At 46.7% G+C, this 17,759-nt stretch overlaps 8 protein-coding genes and 1 non-coding gene across 9 annotated transcripts; 7 read left to right on the top strand and 2 right to left on the bottom strand.

Moving 5' to 3' along the window:
• Window positions 1-1,542: 1,542 nt before the first annotated feature.
• On the top strand, window positions 1,543-2,085 carry GGI43DRAFT_382928 (uncharacterized protein; the record flags this gene model as incomplete). Its single annotated transcript, XM_083203307.1, has 1 exon — window positions 1,543-2,085. The coding sequence occupies one exon, from the start codon at window positions 1,543-1,545 to the stop codon at window positions 2,083-2,085; it is 543 nt and encodes a 180-aa protein (XP_083061799.1).
• A 2,113-nt stretch (window positions 2,086-4,198) lies between these two features.
• On the top strand, window positions 4,199-5,280 carry GGI43DRAFT_402699 (uncharacterized protein). Its single transcript, XM_083205710.1, has one exon. The coding sequence runs from the start codon at window positions 4,342-4,344 to the stop codon at window positions 4,882-4,884; it is 543 nt and encodes a 180-aa protein (XP_083061798.1). The 5' UTR covers window positions 4,199-4,341; the 3' UTR covers window positions 4,885-5,280.
• Window positions 5,281-6,289: 1,009 nt separating this feature from the next.
• GGI43DRAFT_351367 (cell wall mannoprotein 1 family protein) lies at window positions 6,290-7,110 on the top strand. Its single transcript, XM_083202269.1, has one exon. The coding sequence runs from the start codon at window positions 6,375-6,377 to the stop codon at window positions 6,915-6,917; it is 543 nt and encodes a 180-aa protein (XP_083061797.1). The 5' UTR covers window positions 6,290-6,374; the 3' UTR covers window positions 6,918-7,110.
• A 193-nt stretch (window positions 7,111-7,303) lies between these two features.
• Window positions 7,304-8,290, bottom strand: GGI43DRAFT_382925 (CCDC174 family protein; the record flags this gene model as incomplete). The annotated part of the gene is made up of 1 exon (XM_083203306.1): window positions 7,304-8,290. The coding sequence occupies one exon, from the start codon at window positions 8,288-8,290 to the stop codon at window positions 7,304-7,306; it is 987 nt and encodes a 328-aa protein (XP_083061796.1).
• A 649-nt stretch (window positions 8,291-8,939) lies between these two features.
• Window positions 8,940-9,034, top strand: GGI43DRAFT_t89. Its single transcript has one exon. It is a non-coding gene; the product is annotated as a tRNA-Ala (tRNA).
• A 448-nt stretch (window positions 9,035-9,482) lies between these two features.
• Window positions 9,483-10,936, top strand: GGI43DRAFT_351361 (homoserine dehydrogenase-domain-containing protein). The gene is made up of 3 exons (XM_083202268.1): window positions 9,483-9,505; window positions 9,562-9,739; window positions 9,817-10,936. Exons 2-3 carry the CDS (start codon window positions 9,703-9,705, stop codon window positions 10,875-10,877), a joined length of 1,098 nt encoding a protein of 365 aa, XP_083061795.1. The 5' UTR covers window positions 9,483-9,505; window positions 9,562-9,702; the 3' UTR covers window positions 10,878-10,936.
• GGI43DRAFT_351204 (uncharacterized protein) lies at window positions 10,917-11,746 on the bottom strand. Its single transcript, XM_083202264.1, has 2 exons — window positions 11,214-11,746; window positions 10,917-11,154 (listed from the first exon to the last, which is right to left on the bottom strand). The coding sequence occupies exons 1-2, from the start codon at window positions 11,304-11,306 to the stop codon at window positions 10,957-10,959; spliced, it is 291 nt and encodes a 96-aa protein (XP_083061794.1). The 5' UTR covers window positions 11,307-11,746; the 3' UTR covers window positions 10,917-10,956.
• GGI43DRAFT_351210 (tRNA (guanine-N(7)-)-methyltransferase) lies at window positions 11,720-13,120 on the top strand. The gene is made up of 3 exons (XM_083202265.1): window positions 11,720-12,118; window positions 12,168-12,352; window positions 12,415-13,120. The coding sequence occupies exons 1-3, from the start codon at window positions 11,976-11,978 to the stop codon at window positions 12,897-12,899; spliced, it is 813 nt and encodes a 270-aa protein (XP_083061793.1). The 5' UTR covers window positions 11,720-11,975; the 3' UTR covers window positions 12,900-13,120.
• Window position 13,121: 1 nt separating this feature from the next.
• Window positions 13,122-17,362, top strand: GGI43DRAFT_351211 (PXA domain-containing protein). The gene is made up of 2 exons (XM_083202266.1): window positions 13,122-17,013; window positions 17,082-17,362. The coding sequence occupies exons 1-2, from the start codon at window positions 13,415-13,417 to the stop codon at window positions 17,140-17,142; spliced, it is 3,660 nt and encodes a 1,219-aa protein (XP_083061792.1). The 5' UTR covers window positions 13,122-13,414; the 3' UTR covers window positions 17,143-17,362.
• The last annotated feature ends 397 nt before the right edge of the window (window positions 17,363-17,759 follow it).

The raw sequence follows: 17,759 nt of genomic DNA, 5'->3' as shown, positions 1-17,759 counted from the left end.
ACAGTAAGCCTGGTCATGTTACACCGAGGCAAGATATATGGATAGCCTTTCTCTAGCCTCTTTGAAGTCCTCTTTATTAACATAAGACCTTCTATACAGGACTAATAATCCATTACATACAGTAGAATCCAGGTTCAGTACCTAAAAGCTTTTAATAAGAAGTCTTTAATTCGGGCTAACGCGAACATCATACTTAAAAAGCGACGGTATGACTTTATTAAACTGCATATTTAACCCCGCCAAAGCTCAGCCGATCTTAAACTCAAGTAGAGAACCATACAATGACCGAAGACTTTCTCCTCCACAACCCCCCGTTGAAAAATCCCATTGAAAATTCTCCGTGTTAGTTTGTCCCGAGGTTCTCACTAGCCCCGACGGGCAATCGTCTACATTCCAAGCGCTAGACCTAATATAGAACATCTGTGTTCGCAGTATTCCGAGTTGCGAAATGTATGGTTACAGATCAAGATGATGTAGAGATGATCTACCTGTGCACAATTTTGGGTAACGTATTTTTAGATGTCTCTCGGTGTGTCTTACCGAACGGTGTGTAGTGAGATCTCCTCCAGATAACTGCAAAAGCACATAATAGCAATATGTTCTAGATCGGCCTGCGCTAACAGACAGTTCTGTAGGATGGCTAAATTTGCATACCTCTTACATGTATTAAAAGTTAAAGAAGATATCAGGTGGCAATAAGGGCGAATTGGATCACTCGGTGAGATAATTGAAGGCAACATAGTGCTGTGGGACCACGAGGCGTATTACAGCCATCTTTTTTGTGGTACACCAGTGCCGCACGGCGATGGAGCAGAGGGGAAGTCGAGATGGTATAGTATGTATCTCGACGCTTTATAACATAAAGCATCAAACGCAGGGCAGCGTATTTTCGTGACCAGCCATTATTGGCTAATCCAGGACAGTTCCAGCGCTGTGCGTGATGGGAGACAGCTATGTGGTCGCCATACATACCAGTTGTGATATGACTCGACTGTAGGCTGTGTTCCATAAAGCGGCCTCGATGATATGTTTCATTACCCACAGCCTTTGATTGTTATTAAATACTAGTATACGGACCGAGTATTCTTTCTAATAGCAAGATTTGCCACCACGTTCGCGTCTGTCACAACCATTCCCCAGGCTGGTATTCTCTCGCATAACGTCAATTGTCTCCCGCGATACTCAGGACAATAAATGTAGAATCATTATGGCCAGTTAGTCCCTTTAAATCATTGCTTTCTGGAGGGGAATTGCAGCCAGCCACAACATTGTATAAGTATTGCGAAATGACTCCAAATGAGAGACATCTAAGGTGGGCGTCACTTGCAAATTCTCAATTCTCCGCTGATTAATTTTACTATTCTGTCACAACCTCATGTTCAATTCCTGGCAATACATATATAAACTAGCCTACGTAAATCCCATCAGCCATTACTCTTGTCAATTAGCCATTATTGCGTATTTTCTAGCCGTCCCTAAATATACATATATATATCAGTTTCCATATAGCAAGATATCAACAGCTCACGCACGCCATTGAAGATGGTAGCAATCGCTAGGCTCCTCTTGCTGGCTTCAACAGTCGCCGCCGCCGCTACAAGACAGCTCTTTCACCGCGATGTTAAAACGGTTATAAATGATATTAATATGCAAATCGCCCCTATCATGACTCAACTCGATAAGGACGTAAAGAATTTTCCTGAAAGTGGTTTCTGCGGCTCATTAGATATCGACACAGACGCTAAAAATCTGGTTTCTGCCCTCAACACGGCAACTGCCAATGTTGAGAGCACTGGAAAAGTTGGCGTGGCAGCGGCCATTACAATTACCGGCCTTGAGAGCCGACTGCTGCAAATGTCGACTACGTTGGACAGATTAGGATCACTGGCCTATGGTTGGAAGGCTATCCCGGGGGGCGCTGTACACGTATTCGATAATCTCCAGGTTCTGCAGGCAGCTTTTGACAAGTACTTGGACGCAATCAGTGCAGCCGTGCCAGCCACGCAGGCAGTGGGAGTAGCTGCTATCAAGAAGTATCTCACTAGTTCCTTCGACAAGGCCATCCGCATTTACTCTACGGCGTAATGGCATTAAGGAATCGATAATAGCGGAGAAATAGGTTATATTCCCTGGGCTGGGTAAGAAAAATGGCGGTTAGAAGATTTTGGGCAGTATTAAGGAAAATAGGCGGGCGATAATTTAATGTTTCAATAAAAGAAAACTAAATAGATTTCAATATATGCGCCAGGCTCTTTCTTACCCTCACACGTGCGAGCTTATTAAACCAATGCTTTGTCTTACGTGAAGGTGTACTACACAACCGGATCCCATGTAGTGTATTAAACTCTCGATTCACCACTCCTACGTGATCAAGTTGCCTTGTTAGAGTATCTCAGATGGCAATGACTTTGGTTTAACTAAAGCAGGTGCTCACTAATCCTCATAGGCAGTCATCTACGTTCCAAGTACGAAGCCTGATATGTAGGATCCGAATTTGCGGTGTTCCAATCGTGAAAAAGCAGGGGGGTTCACCTTTGCTTACTGAATCAGGGGGATCGGAAGGACTCACGTCTCACTAAGATGAGATTGCAAAAGGTTCAGAGGTGATGGCGGCGGCCCGAGCGGCAAGCCGAGTATAATTTCGCGACGCTCATTTCGCCTTCGACCGTAGTGGTAGTGAGAGCATGGCAAACAGATTATTGAGCGTCACCGTTTTGCTACGTCCATGTACATATAGATAAGATTGATAGCAGCAAGACCTACGATAACTCTTGCGAGCGGTTCTCTGGATTATGATTTGCTTCAAATTATTGGCCAAACTTACCAGCGATGTATATTCTGGAGTAGGATAAATTGTGTCCCGCGGGATGCAGAAACATACTTCGTAATGCAACCATGGCTGGTTAGCTCTTCTGAACTACGACTCTCCGCAGAGAAATTACGGCTAGTCAGGCCACTGTGTTACCGAATTACCAAAAAATGAAAGACATCTAAGCGTGTCTCGGTTGAAAGGGTACAGCTGTGAAACAGTAAGATCTATTTGTAAATTACTAAGATTGATTGAGCATTTGTGGACTCCTTGCCAAAGAGTCTTACTATCCAGCACATCCTCATATGCAATACCGGGAGGCACATATGAGGTATAATCTAGGCTCTACGTCTGCGATGAAATCTCATCAAGCACTACTTTCATGAATATCGCACTGTCAATTATATTCTACATGCTCTTAAATATTTCCATCTCAGCCAGTTCACCCTAAGAGATCAGCAACTCATACTGTAATACCTAAATAAACAACATGGTAGCAATCACCAAGGTCATTTTGCTAATTTCAACCGTCGCCGCCGCCACGACACAATTCCTCTGCTGCTATGAATATAAATTTTAGATCACTATAGATTGATAGTCAAACCCACGCTGTTGACACTCAACAAGATAATGAAAGATTTTCCTGCCAGTGGTGAATCTAGTGCAGAGGATATCCGAGGCGCTGCACAGGCTCTGGTCATGGCCGCCAAAAATGCAGCTGGAAGTATTTCTGGGAAATTAGAGCGGTCTGGCACCAGATATTTAATTGACGACTTGAATACATGTAACGAGCTGGGGCAACCGCTGCACGATGTGTTGGCCCGTTTGGGAGGTCAAGCCGCCGCTGGGAAAGATGTTCCGAGGGACAGGAGCTCATCCTGTACAGTTTAGAGGTCTTGAAAGGAGCTTTTCATCTGTACTTTAGGTAGCGCTGAGGGAGAACAGGCAGGGGATAATATAGCACTTACCTTGAAGATTTTAATAGAATTTCAATATAGACGCTGAGCTGTATTTCACTGATAATGAGATATGTAAAGCATTTTTTGTGTAAATGTATATTAATGACTTGCAACTATTGTCAAAACTGCGCGTGAAGCACAGTATGAATTGTTCCTCGCGGGATCCAAGACACAGAAGATGATATTGCGGTGACTGATCATTTTCTTTGAGTTGGTATTACTCTCCGGAAAAATAGAAGAATCACGGCTAGTCACCCCTATATTACCAAATGATCACCGATAAGAGACATGCAAGGGCATGTCTCAGTTCAGGCCTGTGACACAGTAAGATATATAATCGGTGAATTAATAAGTTTAAATCGGCTTATGTGGACTCTTTGCCAATGATTATTACTGTCTAGCACATCCTCATATTCAATATCTGGCGACTCGAATATAAGTTGGGAGCCTTCGTCCTCTGCAAATCTCATCAGGTATCACTCCTATCAACACACACACACACACACACACACATCTACATATCAGCCTATTTTCCAAAAGAGACCAACAATCTACATATACCAAGCAGTTAAAATGGTAGCTTTCACCAAGCTCATCTTGTTGGCTTCAACCGTCGCTGCATCTATATTTCCGCTCCCTCCTCCCGTCCTCGGCAACAACAACGACAGTCTGATTATAACGGACATTAAGAAAAATATTTTACCCCAACTCGACACACTCAGCAAGGATATATTTGATTTTCCTGGAAGTGGTGCCGCCGGTGCAGAGAAGATCAACCACGATGTTAATACCTTGATCCAGACCTTTAAGGTTGCAACTGTCAATGTTGAAGCTGGGGGCTTTGACGTGCTACAAATACCCACGTTACTAGCCCAATTAGAGCCTCTGGTCCCAAAATTGACGGCTATGCTGATCAAGATAGGAAAAAATGCTCCTGCTTGGAATAAATTCGAGAAGCCTGAGCTCGCGCGGCAGGAGCTTGAGGAAGGGAAGACGGTTCTTTTGAATTACTTGGATGCACTCATCAAGGCCGTGCCAGGTTTACAAACAACGGCAGATCCCGTTAAAGATGTACTCAAGAAAGCCTTCGACGAGGCCATCCAGTTTTATGCCTAACCCTAATGCTACTGAACAACGCGCAACCCTTTACCACGGTGGGGTTAACCCATGCTCTGAGCCGCATGTAGCGGAAGGCATAAGTTGCAATTGACAGGACGGAATGAAATTAGATAATTTGGAGGATTTTGGGTATCATAAAAAAGTCGTTGGCAAGTATAGGCGGGCGACATCTGGAATTTGAACGAGTGAGAACCAGATAGATTTGCAATATCGGCGCCAAGCCGTATTTGACTCCGATACATCTACTCACTAGACCAAGACACAAAAAGCCGTGTCCCACGTGAAGATGTAATGCATGTATGAAACTACTAGATTCTGTGCTATATGCCAAGGCCTCAGTTGGTCAGGATATATAATATAAAATTAGGAATCACCACTTCTGCAGCTTAGTACCATTAACAGGAAACAACAGAATATTATATTGCCAAATTCGCTTTCTGGATGATTTAGAATATAGTGACTTTGAAGCTAAACCACTCTTAACGACGCAAAAAAAGCCTTTTTGCTGTACAGGCAGTAGCGGCATCGGTGTTATTTGTATGCAGATCGTAATACTCCGTGCTTCGTACAGATTGGCATTTTGTTCAGTACATTAGTAGGTAGGTAGAATGTTCATGTTCCCACATTGTCTTATAGCCCACTCAGGAAGCTCTCCGCCTGACACTTCGCCCATCGGTCGCCCATGTCCTTTCGGCACTCTTACTGTTGTGGCTGGTCAGAACTTACAGTTCCAGCCTTTTAGGGGATATGAGACAACTAGTCGCCATACAGCCGGTGTTATGGCTCGGCTACACGGTACACGATGTTTCATTATTTAGTTTTCAGTGACTTTCATTATTCATGCGCTGATTGCTGGTGACTACTGCACAGACCTGCTGTCTTTCCCAGCCGCAAAATTTGCTACAGCTTGCGCCGGTCATTACATCGATTTTCTGGATTTTAATTTGTTTCAAGCTATCGGCAAGGCTTGCCCATGGAATGTTTTATATTCCATTGCGAAAGATCAAATGCATCTCACAAGATTCAAAACGCCAATACAGCCATAGCATCACCGATAGCTCCTCTGATTTATGGCTCTCCGCGGGTAAATCACGCAAATCATGTCACGGTACTGTATTATGAAATGACCGCAAATAAGAGACATCTAAGGCCGTGTCTCAGTTAAAGGAGACACCTCTGAAACAGTAATGTCTAAGATTTGTCAACTACACGAGTGGAACAGTAATACCTGCGGCTTGTCAATTACTAAGTTTGAATCGAATCGAGCCCCTTGCCGAGGAATCTTACTATCTATCCAGTAATACATCCTTATGTTAATGACCTAGCGATGAATATCAAAACTGCAGCTTGCGTTCTCGACGAATTTCGTCGGACATTACTCCTATCAATCAGGCATTATCTTTTTACATTCTGTTCTAAAACACAAATTTTTATCTCAGCTTGCTCCACTACAAGATATCAACTGTTCGCTCATACTAAACATCAAGATGGTGGCAATCGCTAAGCTCATCTTTCTGGCTTCAGCTACCGCTACCGCCGCTACAACACAGCTCCTTCAACGCGACGTTGATACAGTCATACGTGATCTTGAAGAAAATCTCGGCCCCCACATCGCTGCACTCGACAATGATGTGCATGCTTTTCCTCGTAGCGGTATAGCTGGTGCATTGAGTATTAACAGCGATGCGGAAGCTCTAGTTTCAATCGTCAAAGGCGCAACTGCCAACGTTCAGAGTGCTGGAAAGTTTGACGAGGCAGGGGGCGCGGACGTAATCGCCAACATTGAGGCCCTGGTGCCGCAAACCTTGGGTACGTTAGACAAAATCGCACAACAAGCTACTGATTGGCAAAATGTTCCAGGGGGGCAGAAACTCGTCCGAACTCGACTCGAGGCTTTGAAGGAAGCCTTTGATAAATATATAGACGCAGTCATTGAAGCCGAGCCGGTTCTACAGAAACAGGTAACTACCATCAAGGCTCATTTGACTGAAACCTTCAACACAGCCATCGGCAAGTACCCCGAGTTCTGAGGACATTAAATATTGGGCTGTGATCGCACATCGCAACTCCTGCCGCGTCGAGGTTAAGTCGCGCTCAGAATCGCATATGGCGGAAGACGTGAGCTGTGTTTCCCGGGACTGCGCGAAGATCAGGCGATATAGAGGACTTCGGATAGCATTGAGAAGTAGAGGCAGGCAATAAGCTAGCATTTATATAAGGGGAAACCAGGTGGAATTGCAGTATATACGTCAAATTCGTTCCTGCCATTTTCCAAAATAGCGACGCTCATTCAGCCTTCTGTTATACTAGTAGCGGCAGCAGTAGGAATATTCGTATGCGGACCATACTTCGTGTTCCGTACAGATTAGTATCTGGTTCAGTGCTGGGTAAGGTTCCCCTATCACTCTTGCTCGTCTCATAGCCCATCCAGGAAGCTCTCCGCCTGGCGCTTCGCCCGTCGGTCGCCCATGTCCTTCCGGCGCTGCTCAATTTCCCGCCGTCTTGCCGCCCGTTGCTCTTCGCGCTGCTGGCGCTGCTCTTCGGTCTTGCGCCTCTCCTCGTCGAGCGACTCCATCTCCTTGGTCCGCGTCTCCTCGTCCTTGCTGAACTTGTAGAAGCCGACGCCCTTGGTCCGGATCTCGTGGTCGGCGTCGTAGTGCTTCATATCCGGCGGCGTCGCGCTCCTGTCCCGCTTGCGCGCCAGCTCCTCCATCTTGTTCGGTTCATCTGGCGCAAACGCCATCGCTTGGATCGCGTCCCCGTAAATGAGGTTGCTGGGAGCGCTGGGCCGCGCCGACATGCGCTCCAGCTCCTCTGCGCCCAACAGCCCTCGCCGTATGCGACGTTCCATCCTCTCCTTGTCCGCCTTGGTCCCTCGTCGTGTACGTCCAAACTCGTCCTCATATTCGACGATTTGTTCGCTATCGCTCCCGTTCCCACTATCATCATCCGAGCTGGTCTCGTAGTCATCTTTTCCCTCTACGTTTTCGGCCCATTTGCGGTCAAAATCCACCAGCGGCGCCGCCTCATTGTCCTTCGCTACGTAGTCACCACGCTTCATCGCAGCGTAGAGCCGTGCCTTGCTCTCCATTTTGCGTTTTGCCCACTCGCGTTCTCGCGTCTCTTCTTCCGTCCCAGCTACCTCTTTGAGCACCAGTTTTTCTGATTTGGCCTCTCTCTCCTTGCTATCGGCTTTTTTTGACTTGCTAGCACCGCGGAAGATGTCATCTTTAGATTGCTTTGATGGCCTCGGACGTCCAGAAGCTGCTGATGTTGATCCCTGGGGACCAGCATTCGATATGAGTGATGTGAGCTGTGCAGTAAAATCCAATGACGATGATAGTGTCTCTCGTTTGGTTCGCTTCTGGGGCCTTTGGCCGTAGAGATTCGGATCCTGAGGCATCGTGATATATCTCTTAACTTTTTTTTTCCCTTTCGAATGCGCTGTGATTACTCTGTGCGCACCTCCAAGTGTCGCGTTCAAGTTCCAAAATGATAATTCTCTTTCAGTGGCAAGCGTTTGGTAGCTCAGCTGGACTTTTAGAGATCCCGGCTTAAAGACAAGCCTAAAATAGTGAATTAGGTGAAGTCGAAAGGTGAGATATCGATATGATGCGACTGGGAAGTTGGACGTCACTGAGAGAAAGGAACGGTCACTGTGATGACTAAGCATGACATTCGCAATTTGTTTGTAGATGCAAATATGGCTTGGGTAGAGGAACAGCTGCGAATTATATTTCTCTGCAACATAGTATACTCAAATAAATTGAAATAAACACCATTTGCCAAATCATAGGGCATAGCACTAGTTTGAGAACCGACAACCTCGCTCTTTGGCTTATAATGCGAGCATATTGGTAACATAGCACTCACTATTAGCTTAGTACTTTTGCAGTAGTCGTCAGATAAAGTGAGCTCCTCATCCACATGAGCTCATCGATAGGTCGTAACTGAATATCATAACGCTATGTGAGATCTTAGGCTCACCTCTAGAGACTTGTCCCATCCGAAAGCTATTTGAGTAACCTGTCCTTGGCGCATTCCGAAGATTCGGGGAATTGGTGTAGGGGTATCGCGTTTGCTTTGCATTTGTTCAGTCTGAGTGCAAGTCTGTAAAAGGTCAGGGGTTCAAATCCCCTATTCTCCAGTCTTTTTATTCTTTTTGCATGCCAGATGGCATTTTCATTTCATAAATCTCTGTTTCCGCCCCTCTCTTGTAGGGTAAGCTGTAATTCTCCATTTCCCAGTTGCAATATTTTGTTGCAATATACCAGCGCTTGATTTACCATGTTGTAGATGCGACAGTATCTCCAGTGCTCGCTCAAAGTAGCGACAAATATATCATGACCAACATTATAAGAAAATTGCTCATAATTCAAACTTATATATTGAGGTCTAAAAGTAGTATTTGCTCTGAGTAGCTCGGCCATTTATGTGTCTATAGATAGTATTTCTTTCGGAAATGAGAGCTTAGCCGATCGCACCTGATAAGTAGTACACGAGAAGAAGCAGTATCTATTTCGATTGGATAATAAGCCTGCCGCAAAGGAGATGGCCTAATGATAACTCATAGTATTGACATGAAAACGGCAATGAACCATACATAACCTACTTCTGTGTATTCAAGCTCAATCCTACCAAAAGAAAGCAGTAAAATGCTGATCATTGGCCAAGTCTTGTCAAGCTTTGGCCCAGCTCTTAGCTCTCCCAACCCCACCATCCATCACATCACCCCGCTATCGGACTCGAAACCGTCATCCTTCATTTCAAGCTGTGGCGTTATTTTTCAGACTACTTCTTCACATACAAGACAAAATGGCTGCCGTCAATCAGGTTTATATCGCCATTATTGGTACGTCTGCTGTGCTCTATGATTCTCCCAATGCGCTATCTTCTAATTGAATCAACTAACCCGTCATTATACATTAGGCGCCGGTGGTGTCGGCAAATGCTTCCTCTCTCAATTGCAGGCGCTTGCCGCCCGAAAGCCATCCCCCAAGTTAAGCCTCTGCTACATCTCGACAAGCCGAAAGGCCCTCTATAATGTCGACTACTCTCCTGTCAGCATAGATGGCGTTACCGAAAGCCTCGCTTCATCTACCCAGGCCCCTCCTCCTCTATCGCAAGTCATTGACTATCTGGCTGCCGCCCCAGCCAAAGTGGTCTTGGTTGACAACACCAGTTCTCAAGATGTCGCTGATGCTTACCCGCTAGCCTTGAGTCGAGGTCTCAGCATCGTGACGCCAAACAAGAAGGCCTTTTCTGGCTCATACAAGCTCTGGCAGGACATCTTCACAGCGGCGGCCACATCTGGTGCCAAGGTCTACCACGAGTCTTCAGTAGGCGCCGGTCTGCCAGTCATCTCCACGCTAAAGGATCTGGTCGAGACCGGAGACAAGGTCACCAAGATCGAGGGTGTCTTCAGCGGAACCATGTCGTTCCTCTTCAATTCATTTGCGCCGACCGAGGGTAAGGGTGGCAAGTGGTCTGAAGAGGTGAAGAAGGCAAAGGCTCTTGGCTATACCGAGCCAGACCCCAGAGATGACCTAAACGGCCTTGACGTTGCGCGCAAATTGACCATTTTGGCTCGCTTGGCAGGCCTCCCCGTCGAATCGCCAACATCATTCCCTACCCAGAGTCTTATTCCCAAGGAACTCGAGTCCTGCTCGACTGGAGATGAATTTCTTGAAAAGCTGCCCGCTTTCGATCAGCAAATGGAAGACATCAAGGCTGCTGCCGAGAAGGCTGGAAAAGTTGTTCGATTTGTCGGCAGCATCGATGTAGCCACGCAGCAGGTCAAGGTTGGACTGGAGCAGTTCGATCGTTCGCACCCAATTGCCTCCCTCAAAGGCAGCGACAACATCATCAGCTTCTATACCGAGCGGTACGGCAGCAATCCTCTGATTATCCAAGGCGCGGGAGCCGGTGGAGACGTGACGGCAATGGGTGTGACGGGAGACCTTATCAAGGTGCTTTCACAAATCGCTTAGAGCCATGCTAGAAATATCTATACGCTGTGATCTAAATATGATGCATTATAAAAGTTGAATTGTTCAAAATCAGAGTCGTTTATCTTCGTCTCGCTCGCTGATCGTGATGCTCGGGGCTTATTGCTGTAGTTTTTGTAGGCGTCGTGCCGGCTGTGACGGGGATATGCGCGTTTTGAGGCTGGGTTGAAAGGTTTCGATATGTTCTCCAAATCCACAGCAAGATATCGTAGACGACAAAGAGAGCAAACGGTAAACTGAAAAACAGGCCCAAGACCAGCTATTCTCGAGAGTCAGATGCGAGGCGCATGCGAAAAAGGGAGGGATGCCAGTACTTACACTAATCCAGGAGATGGCGTTAACCAGAAAAGCAGAGCCAGGAAATGACAGGTATGTCAGCGCGTCAGAGGCGTCCCAGAACAATACAGACATGGTGAAAAGCTATAGAGTAAGATTTTGCGATGGCAAACAAGAGAGAGAAGCTTCGATTGCTCGACGGAGACAGCAAAACAAAGGGATGATGCTCAGGAGCTGTCAGGCTTTTTTTAGGCCAGCTCTGTTGCAATACGCAGGGGTTGGCCGAGATTAATGGCTTTGTACTTGGTACTTTATGCCTCGGACCTTATCTAGCGCTGTTTTATAGCAGATTCCAGCCGATCTCACCATTATATCTCGCCACTCTAGACAGCGATTACCTCAGATTATCATATCAGTGAGCTGACATACCTTAGTCGGCTGTAGCGCCCGTATTGATTGGAATGTGAAAAAGTATCTCCTCATGAGAGATGACCCAACTGCCAAGTGCTTGTCCCAAAATCTCATCTTAGCAGCAGTATATGCTACTACTAATAGTCACTAGTACCCGAGAAGGCATGATGCTCACATTTCCAATTGGCAGCAATTTAGGGCGATGTTGCCGCTAAACCTGGTGTGGCTTTCTGCCAGGGAACGCTGAACTTGAATGCATTGCCTTACCGCTTTCCTATTTTGCCCATACCAAACTTTCACCAGCCGCCAGTTCAGAGATCCATCTCATCAGCTTCAATTTGTTATCTCGAAAAACTCGCCACAAACTGCTGTGAAGAAGATTGGATTTCAAAGATGGGTAATCAATCAAATAAGAAAGAAAGGCGAGATAGATTTCGAGAAAAAAGAGGTCAAGATGGCGTTGTTTTGTTGCCCAGAAAAAAGCTTTATCGCCAGAGAGCTCACGCAAACCCTTTCTCAGACCACCTATTAGAGTAGTAAGTCTACCACTGCATATATTGATTTCCTTCTTCTAACTCATTTTAGCCCGATTTCTCCTGAACATATGGATTGGTCATCATATTATCCTGCTTATGTAGATGAGGAAGCGCCAAAGGATGAATCTTTGCCTCCACGGATGAAGCAGGATGTTGAGATTGTCGACATAGGATGTGGCTTTGGAGGCCTACTTGTCGGTCTCGCTCCTATTCTGCCAGAAAAGCTCATTCTCGGTGAGTTTTCTTTCCTGCCCTCGTTCGTTTGCCTAAAGGGACTGTTATTAACACTATTACAGGCCTAGAGATCCGTACTACAGTAACACAGTTTGTCCAGGAAAGGATATGGGCCCTACGTGCGCAAAGCTCTGGGGCGCTCTACCAGAACGCGGCTTGCATCCGTGCAAACACTATGAAATTTCTGCCCAACTTTTTCAAGAAGAGCCAGCTGAGCAAAATCTTCATATGCTTCCCCGATCCGCACTTTAAGACAAAAAAGCACAAGGCGCGAATCGTCTCAACAACCCTCAATTCCGAATACGCTTACGCGTTGCGCCCCGGCGGTATTGTCTATACAATCACTGATGTCGAGGCTTTACATGAGTGGATGGTAGAACACCTCAACGCCCATCCTTCCTTTGAGAGGGTTAGCGAGGAAGAGGAACAGAATGACGAGTGCGTCAAGGTTATGCTAAATGAAACGGAAGAAGGCAAGAAAGTGGAGCGAAACAAGGGACAGAAGTTTGTAGCCTTATTCCGCCGCATGGAAGATCCTCCATGGTAATTGGATACGCTGAAGCAAGACGAATAAACGAACGAATACCCTTTGGAAGCTCTCGGCCTATGACGTGGGGAAAGGCGGGATTGGAAGTGTCCTGACGTACTACTGGTATTAGCAGATGCAGTTACTCATGATATCACTTGTTCTGTGCACCTGTGTGGAGCTCTACTCCATTGTATAAAGATAATGCAATGCCACTATCTCGCCAAACAAATCAAATGTGAATTGTACATTAGGTCAATGTCAGCTCATGTACAGCATCATGCGCTCAGACCGAGTTCTACGGCCTGCAAGCTAGGTATGTATGTGCATGCATGCAGAGGACCGTTGTCGTACGGAGTGCTTGCAGGGGCGCTACGTAATGGTGGGCTCGCTCCCGCTAATCGATAACGGGTGGCTCTGTAGCCACGCTTGTTTGGAGCGTCGCAATCGCGAGCTACTGCTACTACTACGACGCTATATATGCTAATGTTCTCTCGCTCACCGTGTCTTTCAACAATGATGCCCAGCAGGCGACTATGGCCCTGAAGCGTAGAGATGCAGTCCTTGCTGGAGTAGCCTACTTTGTTGCGTGGGGCTATGCCGTGAGCTGCTTCTCTGCGTTGCGCTGGGTTGGCTATGCCTTCGTGGGCGGTATCGTCATCACTGTTGTCTCGCTTATCGCAGCTCTGGTTTTGGCCACAAAGAACCCTCATGATGGCGATCGAAAGGTGCTGCCGGCGAGGGTGTCATTTCTCAGTTCGCAGAGATGGCGCACCGAGGCGGAAGCTCTACAACAACGACAGGTTTACGACAAGGAACTTTTCGACCCCAGCTTCCCTCAGGCATCTCAAGCTCTCGATGAGCTTCTAAACTTGATCCTCCGCGATTTTGTACGCTCATGGTATTCTCATATCAGCAAGAATCCGATATTCGAAAATGAGGTGGACAAGGCCATACGACAAGCACTCCTAAGCCTGGTTGATTCACTCCGCAATAAAGATTTTGCTGACCTCGTCACGAGCCGTTTTGTGCCTATCTTGACTGCTCACTTCCATGACTTTTACGAAGCTGAGAAATCAGTACGAGGAAGAAAGCTAAACCGCTCTGTTACGGAATCTGAAGAGCTTGACCTTGCAATTGCGTCTAAATTCAGAGATGGCCGACTGCATCCAGCTGCTTCCTTGTCCTTTCCTGATACCAAGATGGTTCAGCAAGATTATCTACGATCGCTAGTAGGACGGCTTCTGACCAAAATTCTTCCCAAGAAGATGCTATCTAGTCGAGCTGTCTCTATCATCGTGCGAGAGATTGTAGGATGTGCAGTCTTATTCCCTGTCGTTCAGCTACTCGGGGATCCTGATATGTGGAATCAGCTGATAGAGAACCTTGGTCGCTCAATGCTTCAAGACAGATCCACTGTTCGCAAGCTCAGGGCCGCGTTGGATCAGCATGCCTCTCCTACACCCAGATCTAATAAACTAGCCATGGCGCCGCGGCTGGCCCCGGCAGACAATGAGCGCAAATTCGAGAAATTCATTCGGGCCATTCGTAGAGTCAATAACTTATCTGACGCACGGCGATTCCGCAGCGAAGTTGCCAGCCAGCTCAAACGTGATTCTTTGCAGGAGAACCAAGATCCAGTCTATCTTCGTCGATTGGAAATGGGAAAGCGACTTCTCGAAGAGAGAGTGCACCACTTGGCTGCGGGAGGGAACCGTCATTCGCCTCTACCAGCCACCACTATACCATCCAGCTCTACTTCTAAGCTGGAAAATGCGTCCCTTGTAGAGCTTTTGCGAGATCCGGCAGGTTTATCATACTTTATGGAATACATGGACCGCCAGCGTTTGATGCCTTTAGTTCAGTTCTGGTTAGTCGTCGACGGTTTTCGAAACCCCTTGGAGGATGACGGACAGGATGACGAACTTCCATCTACATTGCCTATGTGGACAGACTCGGATCGCCTAGATTTGCTACAGATCCATCAATCATACCTATCCAAACCAGAACTTGACGTACCGGACGCGTCTAAAAAGGCTGTCAAGGAGTTTCTCCAGGCTGGAATATCGGCTACGCCTGCTCAATATTTCAAAGCCAGAAGAGCCATCTTGAAAGCTCAGAGTGGAGTATTAGAGACCATGAGCTCTCGATATTTTGATGGTTTCAGAAAATCGGACCTATATTACAAATGCGTTGCATCACAAGAGATGTCTCGTGCCACTGTGCAGCCACCGCCGCCATCCCACCAAGGTCCTTCTATGCCAAACAGAACCCAGTCATATCAGTCTATTAAATCCAAGCCCATGGCACGATTTGCTCCATTGACTGCCGGACCATCTCGGCGACTTTCTGGGTCGATTTCTGATCTCAGATCTGCAAATACTAATGGTAACGGCTCGGATCCGCTGACTTCTCCAAGGAGGTCACTCGATGATGGTCGTACGACGAATCCCCTTTTTGATGACGATGACTTGGATAATTATGGAATGATGGATTCGGTACAAAGCTTGGATCAGGATTTATCAAGGCAGCAAACACCCGACAAGCAAGTTGTACAAGCTGTAGAGCAGGCTTTGACGAACATTCTGGAAGACGACAGACCACAGACTGCTGAAGATCTGCGAGCCTCTTTGTTTGATAACAAAGATAATATGTCGGGCTTGTTTTCTAATGATATTGACTCTAACCGAGGTTCATTTGATGCCGGGAAGCTTCCAACACCGGCAAAAGAGGCTGGTAAGCCCACTCTGTCGTCTTTAGGACTTGTCAGTGCCGCATCTCGAATTGGCGTATTCGTGGATGATGACCTCTTTGGGGATGTGGATAAATATATATCAGACGACGGTGGTGACGTGGATGAAGAAGCGCAGTCCGATGAAGAGGATGAAATACACGAAGCCGCCCCGGGAGATCTAGGGCTAGCAGAAGCCATTACAGCGCTAACAAACGATATCGATCGCCTCGTGGCTCAAGATGCGGTTATAGAATCCTTGACAAAGAAGGCAGAACTCACAAACAACGCAGCAGAGCTGCGGATTCTGAAAAAGTCAAAGACGAGTCTCCAGAGAGAAATCAGGCGCAAGGAGCTCCAGCGGCAGCAATACGTGATACAGGAAAGCGACAATAGTCTCTATGGAAGGTCTGAAATCAAGATTAAGTCTATTCAAGTGGGGCGAGAAGATGATGGCCGAGAATTTGCTTTGTACGTCATCGAGGTTCATCGGGATGCCGGCGAACAGATGCCGGCGTCGTCCTGGGCTGTGATGAGAAGATATAGTGAATTCCTCGAGCTACACCAGAAGCTACGGTCAAGGTACCCTTCAGTACGACACCTGGACTTTCCTAGACGCCGCGTCGTGATGAAGTTCCAGAGCGATTTTCTTCGTAAAAGGCGAACGGCCTTGGAGAAGTACCTACGTGAGCTCTTACTTCTGCCTGAGGTGTGTCGCAGTCGCGAACTGCGAGCTTTTCTATCGCAAAGTGCTATTACGTCAGGCGAGGACGCAATGGACCGAGACAACAAGAAGGATATGATGACTCGCTTGTACGACTCTGTCGCTGATGGCATGGAAGACATCCTGGGCAACATCCCAGTGCTACCTCAGCTTTCGGTTGCAGGGCAGAACATCATGTCGGCGGCCACTAATCAGCTCAATACAATGCCGCTCGACGTCAGTGAAGAAAATTTCCCTGCTGCAGAGGCAGAGGCAGAGCTAGATGCCTTTGAGAACAAGGAGCTGGAGCCGTTCATCAAGCCCATTTGCGATATATTCCTCGAAGTCTTTGAGCTCAACAAGGGGAACAACTGGTTGCGAGGGAGAGCAGTTGTAGTAGTATTACAGCAGTTGCTCGGCGGCACAATTGAAAAGAGAGTACGTGAAAACATCAAAATGGCGGTACAGGAGGATTCGCTCCTGCGATATATGGGCATGCTACGAAGCGCATTATGGCCAGACGGAGAGCTAGCTCGGGATCGAAAACCACGCACCACGGCGGATAAGAAGAAGACACGCACAGAAGCTAGCCTGATGCTGGCAACCCTGGTACCGGATCTAGCGGGAAATGTTGTAGGACGGGCCAATGCTCAGGCGGCAAGCCGACGCCTCTTTGCAACGTTTAATAACTCTAGGCTCAAGTAAGAATCACTGCCTTCCCTCTATTCCAATGCTCAAAGGACTATGTTGCTAACCGATTAATACCCAGTTCTCACTTGGTATTTACAATACTCGATGAGATTGTGTCAGTCATGTTTCATGAGACTTGAAGCGTTCTGAAGGCATACACTTGCGTGTGTTGAGCTGATCTATTTATCTCTAACATTTCGAAGCATGGCGTGGGCGTTTTTTCTTTCTTTCTTTTTTTCAGTCATTTTCTATCCATTATCTGTTCTTGCTCTCTTTCCATCCCTGTTTTTGAGTTTTTAAGCCTGCTGGTATATGTCAAAAGATGAGAATGTTCTTGTTAGCCATTACGTTACTGTGACAATTTAGTTATAGGTACAAGAAAGAGCGAGCGATAATCAATGAGAATTCAAATTATTTGCTCATCCAAAAATATGTTAAATAGCTATTTATCTCACGATCTTTGTTTTCTGCTACGCCTTGGCCTATCATAACTCACATTGTCATGCTGAGCCGTTTCAAGGGCGATTGGCTCAATGAGATGCACACACTTTGAGTGGCAATAATCTACAAGATCCACCAGTTAGATCCCACATGCTGTGAAAGGCACATTTTCATGCAACATTCTGTTGGTATACCTCTTGTAACCCCAAATCTCAATAAAAGTAGCCCCGCGACGCCAGTGCCGGGTAGCTGGAGACAATGTTATACCAGAATGCTGTGGATTCACGCATAGCAATGCGCAGAGACCAACATATTC

Source organism: Trichoderma evansii (assembly GCF_050947405.1).
Source record: "Trichoderma evansii strain SZMC 28006 chromosome Unknown GGI43scaffold_7, whole genome shotgun sequence".
In the NCBI taxonomy this organism is placed as follows: domain Eukaryota; kingdom Fungi; phylum Ascomycota; class Sordariomycetes; order Hypocreales; family Hypocreaceae; genus Trichoderma; species Trichoderma evansii.
This window is presented reverse-complemented; position numbering and strand designations above follow the sequence as displayed.